Source organism: Bicyclus anynana, chromosome 15 (genome assembly GCF_947172395.1).
Source record: "Bicyclus anynana chromosome 15, ilBicAnyn1.1, whole genome shotgun sequence".
NCBI lineage: Eukaryota > Metazoa > Arthropoda > Insecta > Lepidoptera > Nymphalidae > Bicyclus > Bicyclus anynana.
The window spans coordinates 3,774,446-3,789,793 of NC_069097.1; the positions used below are offsets into that span (position 1 = coordinate 3,774,446).

Sequence of the window (15,348 nt, forward strand, 5' to 3'; positions counted from 1 at the left end):
GATGTTTTTCCTTCACCGTATGAGCCACGTGATATTTAATTTCTTAAAATGACTGAAAAGTTGGAGGTGCATGCCCTTGACCGGATTCGAACCTACGCGCTTCGGAGGCAGAGGTCATATCCACTGGGCTATCACGGCTCCAATATTGAATACCGTACCATAAAGTTCAAGTGTTAGTGGCGATAGTCAGAATAATAGAAGCGAATTTTGTAACATGTTCCTTCCATGCAGATAACGATTTTCCACTTACCTACAGGTGGATTTTCATAAATAAGAACATTTTACATAAAATCAATAATTTATTACTTATATTTATGTATCTAGTCTTATCAAGTCAAAGTAGAAATATTTCATTGATATAAAATATTGTCATTAGTAAGATTACATTTTCATTTGGAATATTTGTTGTGTGGCTATTTTAACAATGCCATAGAAATCTTCATGAAGGTGTGATCTCCAAAACTTACATTTTCCCCATACTATAGCTGGATAATTTGGCGATTGTATTCCTTGAAATATTCTGGCAACACTCCTACCAGTGAATTTACAATCCTTGTAAGTGGCTATTAATGCTCGAACATCAGAAGTAACACTTTCAATGTCCAAGGGTCTCTCTTTTAAATCTATATTGTCTGCCATAGCATTTTGTCTTGAAAAATAATTATTTATGATAGATTTTAATTCATTAGATTTTTCTTCCATGTTTTCTTCAGAAAAAGTTATTTGATCCCAAGAATGATTGCAAAAATTACTGAAGGCATGACTGATTTCTTCCAACTGATGCAACTGATTCTTTTCCTGGTCATACACAATTTTATGCAATTCATCTAATACATTGTCTAGTTCTGAAGCAGATAAGTCACCAGGAGCTTTCAATTTGAACCCTAGTGTATTAAATTCTACTTTTAAGAGAGACCTCTTTGAAGTACCCTCCTTTGTAATCCATTCTAAATTTTTCAAATGATATTTCGTCATTCCACTTTCCCAACCAATTGCTGCTGCTACTTCAATAACATTGAATTCTAAAACACTATTCTTTGTTACATTAGCGTCTTTCTTTCCTTCTATTAAATAGGCCATGGCAAGTGGAGGACAAGTTTTAGCGGCTTCTAAAATTTTGATAGGGCCTCCATATGATGAAATCTTACACATTGTATAAACATTGTTAAGCACTTTTATGTAATGTTTGTGGTGCAGTTCTATATAACACAACAGTGTTGCTATATTCTCAGACGGTAAATCTAATTCTTCAACTGTACTATCAATAGGAATACTAACTTCATGTCCTTCACATCTGTTTTCGTTGACTGAATTCTTTGAAGACATACATTTGCAAGGTATAAATACCTTTTGAAGAAGTTTCCTTATGACTGTCCTTTCAATAGAATTTGCATATATATGTTTGAGCAATTCATCCTTATCAGAAGTACTACTACTCATAAATACGTGGCATATGGCAGGTTGACCATCTCTACCTGCTCTTCCAACTTCTTGGACGTATGATTCAAAACTAGGTGGCATGTTATAATGTATTATACATCTAATATCTGATTTATTGATACCCATACCAAAAGCAACTGTTGCAACAATAATTTTTATTGTACCATCCATGAAGTGCTTTTGAATTTTTTTTCTTTGAGCTGCCGACATGCCTGCATGATACGGTTCAGCAACATAAGACATTCTTTTGCGTTTCTTACTTTGTTGTTCCATGTTTATTTTTCCTGGCTGTGAAAGACAAGCTCTTATTATTCCAGCAACTCTTTCACATTCATTTCTTCTAATACAGTACACTATTATAGAGTTGAATGAATTGATTCTTTCAGATGCTAGCAAAGAAACTAATGCTCTGTCTTTATCTTTTTCAAAAGAAACAGACAAATACAAGTTACTCGGCAGTGCAGGGTTGGTAACAACACCATTACAACCATCTGGAATATTTAAATGATCAATCACACTGTTAATTGTAGCCTGACTTGCTGTAGCGGTTAAACCAAGAATACATTTTACATTCAATTTCTCTCTCAGAACTCTACAAATCATAAGATAGCTAGGACGGAAGTTATGACTCCACTGGGAGACACAGTGAGCTTCATCGATACATGCAAATGCAATGTTAGGTAGAGATTTAAATAACCCTGCAAATCCACTCGAAGTATCACCAGCAATAAGAGCTTCAGGTGAAATGAGCAAAATATTAATTTCACCATTTTTTAAACATTCTATTATTTTACGTCTTTGTGTAGGTGCTTGATTTGTATGCAAACATCCTGCTTTTAAAAATTCAGGCATACTTAATACTTGATCTTCCATTAATGAAACCAGTGGTGAAATTACTAAAGTTATACATTTGTAGTGTTGGCTATAGATAAAAGCAGGTAGCTGATAACACAGAGACTTTCCACCACCTGTGGACAAGATAAGTAAAGTAGACAATCCTGAAAGAATACGCTTAATAGCTACTTCTTGACCGGGACGAAATGAATCATGGCCAAATTTTTTTAGAATGTCATATATTTTTTTGGTATCTTCCTCAGATTCATTGTATACTGATTTTATTTCACTTGCGTTTACTGGAGTGCCAGCTAATAGTTGCATAAACTCATCTGGCACTTTAGTAGCTTCATAAACAAAAGAACTCAATTGTTGCTCAATTGATTCCTCTGATTCCTTATTGTTCTCACTAATGATTTTTTGCATATCCTCTAATGTTGGCATATCACTTTCATCACATTGTTCTAAAGCTAAAAGAGAATTTTCTCTCTGTGCTGTACAATAACGGGCCATATGGCCTTCTGAACCACATTTAAAACATGTTATTTTTCCTCCTTCAGGGAACTCCATTCCACCATGAAGTGCTTTTTTGTCTTTCCACAACTGTTTTTTATATTTTGAATAATTAAAGCCTTTTCTTCCTCGTACAAACACTTTTTTTTCTATATTAATTTTTACAAAATTCTCATTTAATGTGCCACTTTGGATTTTCTTTTCAATTTTATCAATTCCCTCTGTATTACCTAAAGTTTTTGAATTAGGTTTTTTGACTGATGAATCTACAGTTTTAAGGATATCTGATACATTGGTATGGCGTGGATTAACTTTTTCAACTAAACCAAAAGGTAAATATTCTGCTAAATCAGGTGGTTGCTCATTAAGGTTGTCACCTTTTTTATTTTCAGACATTTTTACATCTTTTGCAGCTTTGATGGAAGTTTTACTTTTGTTCCTTGTTTTTTTCCCTGTAGCTTCAACATTGATTGAGAGGTCATTGCTAACATGGTCCTTATGTCTATCATCACTTTTGAGAGCTTGTGAAGCGTTAAGTTTCCGCTTCTTTAGAGCTGGTTTCAATTTACTAATAGCAATATCGTCATCAGAATCACTGTTTTCAACAAAATCAATCGGTTGGTTTGAGTTAGACATTGATAAATTTCCTAAACCAAATGCTTCCACATGATCTGAGGAATAATTTTTATTCATACTGTCATTTGTACATCCAGTGGCCCTTTCGAGCCATCCTATATTTATTTGCCGGATGGAAGATTTTTTTAAACTATCAGTCACATTTGAGGTTGTATTTAAAATGTTTTCAGACAAAATTATTTGCTCTTCTGGCTTATCTCTGGTCTGGCTAGTAGTGGCATTATTTGTTATTAATTTAACATTGTTCAACACACTATTACAAGATTGTTCAGTTACATTCAGCTCCGACAAATCTGTCTTATTTTGATCACTTTGACTATTTTCACCTTGTGACTCATAAATTTGTTGTGACCTAAACACTGAAGATTTTCTTGGATTTCTTATAGAAAATTTTCTATTGTGAAACAATTTCTTTGACAAATTATCGGTTATAGGGCTCTCATAGTTGTGATTAATTTTAGGACTTGAAAACAATCTGTCTAGCTCTTGACCACTGGGTAGCGCTGGTATTAATGATTCCGAAGCATTTTCAACGTCACGAGCAAAATCAGGAGCACTTTCTATAGGAAGCATAATTTCTGGAGACAAATTAAATTCTTCTTCATAATCACAAATAGACAAAGAGTTTTCAAGAGCAGTACTTTTCAACATAAAATATTTTTTATATGCATATTTTATTTTTGCAGGAGCTTCTTTTATATCAAACTTCGATGGTGTGCGCGAGTGTTTAAGTTTGAAATCCTTTTCCCAAGTTTTTACGATTAATTTACTTTTTAAATAGGCCTTGTCTTTCTTAATTGATTCTATTAAATCCATTGTCAAGATAATGAAATCATACTTTAAAAAAGGTATACAATTTTCAACAAATCACCATGATAATATTCGCGTTCCCGCCATTGAATAACAAATTTTGACAATGAAAATGACAAACGTTCACTTTCATACCTTTGAGTATAGTTTCCTTGGTATTAAAGGCCCTACAGACTACTTTAGTATTTTAGCCGAGTACGAACATTTTGTAGGTCGTCATCCAAAAATTATTCGTACTCGACTAAGAGATTAAAGTAGTCTTAACTACACCCTTAAAAAAAGTATATTTCTCATTCTCTCTCTACGTTCACACCACAGACTCACAGTCAAAGATTATAATTACATTTTTCAAAGTCTCGGGGTTGGCTCTGGATAAATAGTCTTTTAAACCTAGAAAATCTAGACGTAACCACAGAATATAAATGAATATGCAATTTCGAAAATGGCACATGTCGGATAATTTGCCCAATCTTTTTTTTATAAAAAATCTGACGTAAGTGCTGTAACCCTCGGACTACCCCCATTTTATATTGAAAATAGCACGTCTCTGGTATTAAGTTCTACTTCTACTCATAGATTTACGAGTCTGTACAAAGAAAACTGGCCTCGTTTTTAAATGTTTTAAAAACTGTTCACAAAAACTAAGGAAATAAGATGGAGTATTTTTTATTGGTAATTGTTACATTTTGAAATACAAATTATGAAAAAAGTTTGTTTAATGTTTATGCGGATGTCAAGGAGATGCGTAATGGTTTTTTTTCATGGGTTTCACCACGTTGCACTACGAGGTAATTTCTGGATCTACTAAACCGATTTTGAATAATCTTTTATTAATAGAAAGCCACGTTATTTGAGTGTCTTATGCTACATTTTATCCCCACGGGAATGAGAACTACGCGGGTGCAACCACGGGGCGTCTGCTAAATTATAGAGGTAAAGTTGGTGTTATTGTAGTATATTCACTGAACCGATTTTGAAAATTCTATTGCCACTAGAAAGCCCCTTTATTTGCGAGTCTTTGCTATACTTTATCCCCGTATTCTCACGGGAACGGGAAATACGCAAGTGAAAATGCGAGGCGTAGGCTAGTGATGATTGTATTACACTTTTCTTTTCTTTTTATTTTCTCACCCTTAGGGTAAATACATTTTTTCACATTATGGCGCTTACTTTGAGGCCCTATCTAGTAAAAAAAAAATAATTATCAAACTTGGACTATAATAGGTACCTACTCTTTAATAAAGATAAACGTGGTTTGACTTTACAATTAATGGATAGGTATACAATCAATCATCCCGTTTTCCTACCATTAGGATTAGATTTTTGTTCCAAATATAAATGGGACCAAGTTCGAAGTATACCCTTCCCAATAAAAAAATATCAAAATTGGACCACTCATTGTAAACGAGTAGTTACGCGTGTTCATACATAAAAAACGTCGGCTGAAAAATCAACGTAGTTTTCCAATATTTGTTTTCTAAATAATACAATACGTATTATCATTTTTTGTGAAATAAACACACAAATGTGACAACTGAAATATTAAAATTTATGGAACCAACTAATAATTTCAAATGCTGAGTATAAATACATACTTATTACTTATTGAATAAAGAAGTTCATTTAAAAATTTAATAAATGTATCTTTTATTTGGGGGTAGAATAAATGATACAGAAAAATTGGTGTTCTGACGTCGATCTCTTATTAAAACCTGGATGCACAATTAGCGACCAAAAAACGTCCCTGCTCAATGAGTGCCAAACAACTTCTTTCACTTTTCTTCTTGGTCCACATTTTAATGTAGATTCATGTAAGAATTTCAGCTTGATATATTTATATATTTATTAAATTATATATTGTTCTGCTTCTCTCCTGCTTCAACATGTTATATATTCTGTAGCTAAAATGTGTATGGGTTCATACTCTGTTCAGTCTTCCTGTTTTTTTATCCAATTTTCCTATAAAGCCTTTTGGATCTGGCGATTGAGAACTCCATACAGATAAAATGCATTGTTGAAATTTGTATTTACCACACATCACTCGATCTGTTTGTGTTACATTGTCATCATTAAATAAAATACACGAACCTAGAACATTATAAAATTCTATGCTTAAACTATCTATCCACTCCATCAAATCACTGTTAATCCTTTTGGTATTTGCATTTGATATTTCGGCTAACAACAACCTGTTAGCATGTATAGGTATAAAATTGATAGGTTTTACAAAACTTATATTTTTATAAGAATTTTGTGATCCACTGTGTATCAGGATTGCCTCCTGTTGTGTAACTTCTTTTCCCGAAAAATATTCTAAAGGTGTTATAAGAAATTCAGTGACAGCTACTGTGTTGGTTTGATCAAATAAGCCCACTTTCCAAACTCCAGGGAGTAATGGTTGTTTTATATTTGGTTTTATGAAATTGGTTAGGTTATTTTCATCTCTATGGACCATGTTTACATCAGCAACAACTCCAGCTGGGTCCAGCCAAAGAACTGTGAAATTTCCAACATTCTTATCAATATGTGGTGAGAACTGATATAATAATACTGGTTCAGAAAAGGGGCCTAATATGTTACCTAAATTTCTAAAAGTCATTTCTTTTTGATCATAGTCTGAGCTGACTTTAAAAAATTTTATATATTCAGTATCCTGATTCTTAACATTTAAATCTAAATGTTGTTTTGGCTTATACCAAGTCTCTAATATTGCTTCTTGGTTATTCACTAAAGCTTTATATAAAATTAGGTTTCCCTTATATACATCAGCATATTTATACACATTCATTTCAATAACTTCTTGAAGTTGAATTTTACAACCTTCCTCAGCTAATATTTTAGCATTGTGACGAATAATACTTTCTGCATGTGTTAGTAATGAGTCATCTGTACTAGCTGTTAGATCTTGTACATCATACAGATTTTGCCAGTATGCATCCAAATTAGAAATTAAATTATGATCAGTAAATCCTATAAACTGTTCAACTCTTGTTATGATCTCTTGATTAATAATGGGCTCAAACTTTCTTGCAAAAAACAATTGCCGATTTTGGGTATTTTGTATTCTTAACCAGTCTTCAGTTCTGAAGTCATTGGGGGAACATCCACACCAATCTACCACGTGTTTGTATTGACATTTACAACCCAATTTTCTCTTCCAATTTGTGACATGTAAATTATTATCCACATATGTATTGCAAAAGCGTGAATTACGTAATACTGTATGGAAAAAAGATTCAGCTGGCAAAAGTGTGTGTTTAAATATAACATTTAGACCTACTAGTAATTCATCATGATTTGCAACTATGTACGAAACAAAATCTGGCGACAAAGCTATCCAATCACTTCCTCCATCAATAACAATACCCTGAGGAAGTTTTCGTTCTCCAACTCTCCACATGTGTGTTTCACATTCTATAAAAGTTTTATCAAGCCCCTGTTTTTTTATAAATCGTTGAACTTCTCGTCCATGAGATTTAACAAAGTTGAATCCTTTATTTGCAGAAAGAAATTTTTCAAGTTCTTCTAAGGATTTAATAGGAAAGTCACTCTCACTTAAATTAATAACATAATCCCATTTCCAACCTAATCTAATTATGTCTTTCATTGAGTCTAGCAACATCTTTAGAAGTGAAGCTCCACCCCATATAGTTGAGTATCTTTTTGTGGCTAATCTTACATTAGTAAATCGCTTTTCTAATTTAGATAACTTACGATGTAGATAATCTTGTCTCTGGAATGCAAATACACATATTAGTATCTGAAATAGTTGGAATAGCGACAAAACATTAAACAATAATAACTTACTTGATCAACATGGATATAAAAATAGTGATTTGTTCGATATAAAGAGTTAATTAATCTATGAACTTGTCGCAGTGCTCTTCCATTTAAAGTTAGTAGAAATACTATTTTAACTGACACCTCCTTAATGTTTGAGTTTTGTGGTACTTGCGGTACAAATTCTGCAATAATAAATAAATATTAGGGTAAATAAGTAGTAAGTAGGTACTTTGACAGGTTACAATATTCATTAGTAATTTTAATAGCATCTCACGAATTTTGGCTAGGCAAAGAGAAACATGAGCAGAGAATGTGAATGGTGACATGTCATAATGAACTAACCTTAGTAAAAATTCCCAGACCCTGGTCAAAGTTTTCCTCTCTGCCACACTATGGATTCAGCACCCCCACATAAAATTGAGGTGCTAAGATATTGTTATTTCTTATTCATTCAATACTTAATACCACAAGAGTGAAAAGGATTTTTATTTGATTAAGAAATTGCTAGGATCTACAAAACTGACAGAGAAAAGTACAATGAATTAGCCCGAGAGTGGACGCGCAAGTATGCCATGTGATGAGTCAAAAGTGACATTAGCAAAACATGTGTATACACACATCGCCACAGCCCGGGCTATACCCTTCTCTCTGTTTCTGTTCCCCAATCCCTTTTGGTCTAAATCCTTATTCAACTAAATTACTGACATTTGTGTTTTAAATCAATAATAAGGTCTTTTAGAATTGGTCTGTTATATTGTATTGTACCTTTCAATGCCAATTATTACAGCTAAGTAAAAAAATCAAACAAATCAATCAATATTCTGATTGTTTATTTGCTTCTGTGGGTCCATTTCCACAGAAGCATCACTATAACAAAATACTTAAAATAAATGAATTATTTGCTTCCTGTGTAACTAGATTTCATATTTGTGGTTTTGAATGCCAAATAACAATTATTAAAATATCAACTCACTGTCTAAGCCTGTTTCATAAACATTCATAGTAAAATACCCTCCACACTTCTGTGATGGGTCACCCGGGCAATTCATGTCACATAAACCATCTGAAGTTTCAGCTGAAGCGGGGGGTTTCTGTTCACCACAGAAACACTCTGATCTGAAACATATTATATTTTACCAGTTTGCTTTGCTCTATATTTTTATTTGTTGTAAAAACATAATGGTTGTAGCCATTATAAACAACTAAGTAAAGAGATATGACCTCTGCCTCCGATGTTGGAGAGTGTGGATTTGAATCCGATTTAGGGCATGCACCTCCAACTTTTCAGTTGTGTGCATTTTAAGAAATTAAATATCACATGTCTTAAACAGTGAAAGAAAAACATTGTGAGGAAACCTGCATACCAGAGTATTTTCTTAATTCTCTGTGTGTGTGAAGTCTGCCAATCCAGATTGGGTGAAACCAACAACATTATATTGTACTTACAGTACATAAAGTGTTCCCAATACTATAGTGAGGAGCAACTATTTGACAAGTTTCCATACAATCTTCTGTCAGTTCTGTGAGCCATGCAAATGACAGTGACCATTGAATCTATGTACTGTAGGTACAATATTTATGTTGTTGGTTAAAACCAATTTACTTAATTAGACTACAAGCTCAATTGATACTGAGTCTACATTAATGGCAGTACTTATGTAGACTCAGTATCTACATACATACTATGTAGGCCAGAAAAGGAAGTATTTAATCACTTAAGACAAATTAAAAGTAATTAACATTGTGATAAGAATCAGTGATTATTAATTAGATACTTATCAATTACAATTAACTGATTTATATGAATGACTTACGAATATTGCACTCCGGCGTAAGGAAACCCAGCTTGAACACAAATATCCAAACAAAAGGTTGGTGAGTTAATGTTGGCATAATTTCCATAGTAACTAGAAAGCAGTCTTAGCTTTTTTTCATCCAAATAACATCCTAAATGTCGTCCATAAGCCAGATTTTTAGAAACACAATAATTTGGCAAATGTTTTGGATAAAAATTACCATTTTGTATGAGACATGTCTTATTCACAATTTGCTGTTTGCATAATTGGCTTTTAGCGCGATGAATAGCTGAAATTGCTTCACGGCTTTTAATATCACAAGTAGGCGTAAAATCCAGCTCTTCCAATCTCAACTGTGGAACAACTTTGTTATGTTGGTGCGAACCTTTCGGAGGGTAATCTTCATCGTCACCGACACCGGCAATAATTTTTCTAGCTGACATATCGCCCATATCGCTTTTAGATTTTGAATTATAACTATTTCTTTTAAGTAAATTATCATGAATCGAGGGAAAAAAGCTTATGGAAATAATAATTTGAGCAAAGAAAGTACATATTACAATTAGCGCTAAACACTTAGCATATTTATAAAAAATCCTTCGAACGCTGGCCATGTTAACTATTTCATAATAGAAAAATAATAATCTTATCAGCTTAATAAGATTATGAATCTCGTTTTAAGCATTTCTGCTGTATTTTCACTCATTTTATTTTCATTTTTCTTGAATTGAAAAACATCTCTAGCTGTAAGCTATTGTCAATTGTCATTGTCAATGTCATTTGTCATTTTTTTTTTTTTTAATTTATTTTACGGCCTTGGATACAAGTCCTTATAGGCCCTGCTTTAAATATTACAATTTTTCTTAAAAATAATACATAGCACTTAAAATTATCGTCATAGTCGTCGTCTAAATATAAATTTACTACTGTATTTTACAATTTTTCTATTGTGTTACTAATGAAATCTAAAACAGGCTTATAAAATAAATGGTTCCTCAACAATTCCTTAATGTGGCGGGGATCACACTTAATTTCGTTTTCTTCCTTTACTAACTCTATCGAACTTGCTAATATTATTCTCTGTATACCAAAAGCTGAACACTTGAAAATTATGTGATTGATATCTGCGTCGTCTTTTTTACAGTACATGCATTTGTTATCTTTATAAATTTTTAATTTGAATAAATGGCTTGGCACTAAACAGTGACCAAACCTTAGTCGGTTTATTATTGATATGAATTTTCTTGAATCCCAACTCATTTTGTAATACCATGGCTGCACCGGTATTTCATTTTGTATCTCTGCGTACCAACATCCTTTACTTTTACTAGTTTCTTTCCAAAGTTCATGCCAAAGCAACTTTTGTCTCTTCTTTACTTCATGATAAAAGTCTGTAAATGGAGTTTTGATATTGTCTGAACAATCTTCATTAAACAATCCTTGTCTTGCTACAGAATCAACCAGTTCATTGCCCGCTATACCTCTGTGGGAGGGTACCCAGACAAATTCTACGTTCATTCCAGTTTTTCTTATGTCTAGTAATACATTTTTAATTTGAAAAATAATGTATGAAGACTTATAACTAAAATTGAAATTGTTAATAGCTAAAAGAACACTTTTTGAATCTGTTACTATAATACAATTATTTACACTATGTAAAATTTCCTCTTTTATATAAGAAATTGCTTTTAAAATTGCAAAAGATTCCGCAGTAAAAATACTACATCGAGAATTTAACTTAAACGCTTTACTACATTTTTTTTGTGGATCATAGAAAGCAGCACTTACAAAGTGCTGATTTTTAGATCCATCTGTATATAACTTATAATAATATTTACAATTTTTATCAATAAACATAAGGAAGTCTATGTTTGACGTAATATTCAACAAATGAATTTTATTTTTCATAATCAAGCTCTCAAAGGAGCAAGAGTACATGGGCCAGGCGTTACTAACATTTATGTTAGTGGCAATATTATGCATATATGTCATAATCAAGGAACATATTTACTCAGGAGAAGAATACCAACCTCATACAAAAAAAGTGGCACTAAAATTACCGCCATCTGTGGAATGCCCCCATTGAAACAATTTGCCAACGCGGGAAATTCAAAGCTAATATATTGTTTTTAAATTTTCACTGTTCAGCTTTTGTAGACGGAATAGCTTTAAAATAAATATTTTTAAAAACCATTTCGATTAATTAATTAATTTAAACAGATATTTATAAACTCTGTCGATTAATTAATTAATTTAAACAGATTTTTAAAAATATTTATTTTAAAACCACTCCGTCCCCAAAAGCTGAACTGTGAAAATATTAAAAACAATATAATAGCACAATATTTTAGTAACAAGTAATTGTATATAATAAATTAAACAATAGAAAGAATAACAGTTTCAAGTTGAAATGTCTTTATTATCAAATAAAAAATCTTATGCACTTAAACAATAACTAAGTAAACATCAGCACCTAAAATGTAATCTAAATATATTCATTTTGCTTCTAAAACTAAATTTTATCTTTAAAGTAAAATGAAAACCAAAATAAAGATATATCTATGCATCAATTGGGTGACTTCACTGATATATTTGGGAAAATCAAGTCAATTATAACTTAACCAATTCATACATAAAAATATAGATTGTCGGGATATTTGTACATATGATAAACTATGCAAACGTCACGCAGTTTCACCAGCGTAGTTCTCGTTCCCGTGGGAATACAGAGATAACAATTATGGCCTAATCCATGATTATAATGCTGTAAGAATTTTTTAAATCAGCAAAGTAGTTTCAGAGCCTATTCAATGCAAACAAACTCTTCCTATTTCTAATTAGTATAAATTTCATAAACAATAAAATTATTAGAATTTGGCCAATGAAAGTAGAAACTGAAATCACCCGCCAAATTTTAAAAAATCGGAGTAAATTCTCAAAATTATAGTGCAAATATTGGAATAACTGAGTTTAACACTTATAGTATAGGTAATAATGTATTCACAAATAAAAACTAATTTAAGTAAATTATGAAAACGCATGTTTTTTTACTTTGTTTATATGATTTTTAAATTTGGCGGGCAATTTCAGTCTCTACTTTCACTAGCCGAACTTTACAACCTAATGCGATAAAAAATCATAATATTACTTTTAGGCGAATCAATAGAGCATTTACCCTCTACTTCCTCAGAAACAGCTCTGATTTTGATGATTTTTTTTGTTCAGTTTGTTTCTTCATATTATTTGAAATCAGAAACCTTTTGGAGTGAGGATGGAACGATTTATACTATTTAACAATAGTATAAATCGTCATACATTATGCTATTTATATAATAAATTATTAAAAAAACAAACACTACCGACTTCAAAAACACAAAGTTATGCAGTAAACTAATAAGCTGAAGAAAACATTATAATATTTTCTATCTACTGATTACTGAAGCCGGTGCCAATTGTACAATTAATGGGTAGGCAATCAATCGTACCGTTTTTTTCCACCTTAAGGATTCGAATTGTTTTCCGAAATTTATATGGGACCTACTTCGAAATAAACCCTTTACAAAAAGTAAAGAATTTTCAAAATCGGTCCACTCAGTAAAAAGTTACGCATAGTTACATTACAATAAATGGGAAAACAATTAATCATCTTCTATTTTCCTACTATTAGGTTTGAAATTGTTTTCCAACATTTTATGAGACTTTTAGGAATATACCCTTTCTATCAAAAAAAGAATAATCAAAATCGAACCACCCAATAAAAAGTTATGCTTGGTTTTATATTAAAATGAATGAGAAAACAATCAATCGCACATTTAGGATTGGAATTGTTTTTTAAAATTTATATGGGAGCTTTACAATCAAAATACCTTTACAATCTATAAAGAATTTACGAAATCGGACCACTTCGTAATAAGTTACGCATATTTTTACAATACAATTAATGGGAATAATTAAAATTTATAATGATTTGGGACCATTGTCGGAATATACCCTTTCTATTTAAAACAAAGTTATTCAAATCGGAATTCCAAGACATGCTTGGTTTTAAACTAAAACAATCAAGAATGATCAATCAAAAGAATTATCAAAATCGGACTACTCATGTTAACAGTTATGCTTGGTTTTACATTACAAAAACAGGGGATGATTGATTGTTTAACCATTAATTTTAGTATACAACCAAGTATAACTTTTTATTGAGTGGTCCGATTTTGATAATACTTTTTTATTATAAAGGGTTCATTCCGAAGATAGTCTTTTAAAGATATGAAAAAGCAATTTGAACCCTATAGCTAGGAAAACATTAGATAACTAATTGTCGGCCCATTAATTGGACCATTGGCACCGCCTTCAAAGTGATCAATAGATAGAAAATATTATAATATTTTCTTTCGTTTATTAGTTTTCTGTATAAGTTTGTATTTTTGAAGTCGGTTGTATTTAAAAAAAAATATGTATAAATAGCATAGATATTTTTTAACAATTTAAATAATTTCGTCCACCAAAACATTTCTGATTTTAAATAACATAAAAACTAATTAAAATTTTCTTTTTTTAAATAGACTTAAAAAAAAAATCATCAAAGTCGGAGCTGTTTCTGAGGACTTCCAGCATATGCTTGTTTTATTTATTATTTGATTCCATTATTTCTTTCATAAAAATGTGACATTTTTCATTATGAGAAGTACAGACATAAAGAGACGAATTTTAGTATTCCAAAGAATCATGGTGCAGGTGCCTGGTCCATTGATTATATTTGTTACATCAATTGTTGTGACCTGTAATAGAAAATTTCATTTAACATGACTTTTTAAAATGCACTGAAAATAAATATTTACATAATTATATATAATAAGAATTCCTATTCTCTTCAGGGACATCAAACAAATTTTTAGTCTATTTTCTGCTCCATTTACAAAAAATCATTTTAGGAAGCTCAGCTGTAACCTTGAAAAGTATAGAAATATGGATATTTTGTTACATTATTTACAAGCGGACGCCCGCTACTTCGTCTATGTGGAATTCAGTTTTTCACAAACTTGCACACAAACTTAAAGAGAAATTATAATGTGTTTATTTCAGTTTTTAAAAACAAAACTGTAGGTGTATCTAGGAAACATGTAGTTCATTGTTATTAAGCAGGTCAAAACTACCTTGTTGGTTCAGTAGCTAGTCCATGTGTTTTGATGATCACGAGATCCTGGTTCTGTCTTTAAGAGATACTGAGTTTTTGCTTCTGCTAACAAATTCTTAGTCTGGAGTTGGGAAGTTGGTGGTGTCACACCCCCGTGCCTCAGAGAGCATGTTAAGCCGTCGAACCCGGTCATTATCATTAACATTTCTGATAGTGATCATTAATCAATCTAATAATATCAACCTAAGCCGAATGAATAAAGCAAGTTACCTTGTGCTATTTTGCAAAAATGCCAGCAGCAACGTGGCTGCAGTAGTGTGGCTCGGGACGGGTACAGCTAGATCTTCATCTTTTATTTATATCTCATGATATTTAACAATATATCTTCATTTTACAGCACCT

General features: G+C 31.7%; 2 protein-coding genes and 1 long non-coding RNA gene across 3 annotated transcripts; all 3 read right to left on the minus strand.

Annotated features, from left to right (window-relative positions):
* Positions 1 to 279: 279 nt before the first annotated feature.
* On the minus strand, positions 280 to 4,342 carry LOC112051653 (ATP-dependent DNA helicase Q4). The gene has a single exon (XM_024090379.2). The coding sequence runs from the start codon at positions 4,237 to 4,239 to the stop codon at positions 382 to 384; it is 3,858 nt and encodes a 1,285-aa protein (XP_023946147.2). The 5' UTR covers positions 4,240 to 4,342; the 3' UTR covers positions 280 to 381.
* A 1,513-nt stretch (positions 4,343 to 5,855) lies between these two features.
* LOC112051647 (xylosyltransferase oxt) lies at positions 5,856 to 10,580 on the minus strand. Its single transcript, XM_024090372.2, has 4 exons — positions 9,831 to 10,580; positions 8,990 to 9,132; positions 8,041 to 8,198; positions 5,856 to 7,966 (listed from the first exon to the last, which is right to left on the minus strand). Exons 1-4 carry the CDS (start codon positions 10,424 to 10,426, stop codon positions 6,152 to 6,154), a joined length of 2,712 nt encoding a protein of 903 aa, XP_023946140.2. The 5' UTR covers positions 10,427 to 10,580; the 3' UTR covers positions 5,856 to 6,151.
* Positions 10,581 to 13,500: 2,920 nt separating this feature from the next.
* Positions 13,501 to 15,341, minus strand: LOC128198788 (uncharacterized). Its single transcript, XR_008251492.1, has 2 exons — positions 15,217 to 15,341; positions 13,501 to 14,590 (listed from the first exon to the last, which is right to left on the minus strand). It is a non-coding gene; the product is annotated as an uncharacterized LOC128198788 (long non-coding RNA).
* Positions 15,342 to 15,348: the final 7 nt, after the last annotated feature.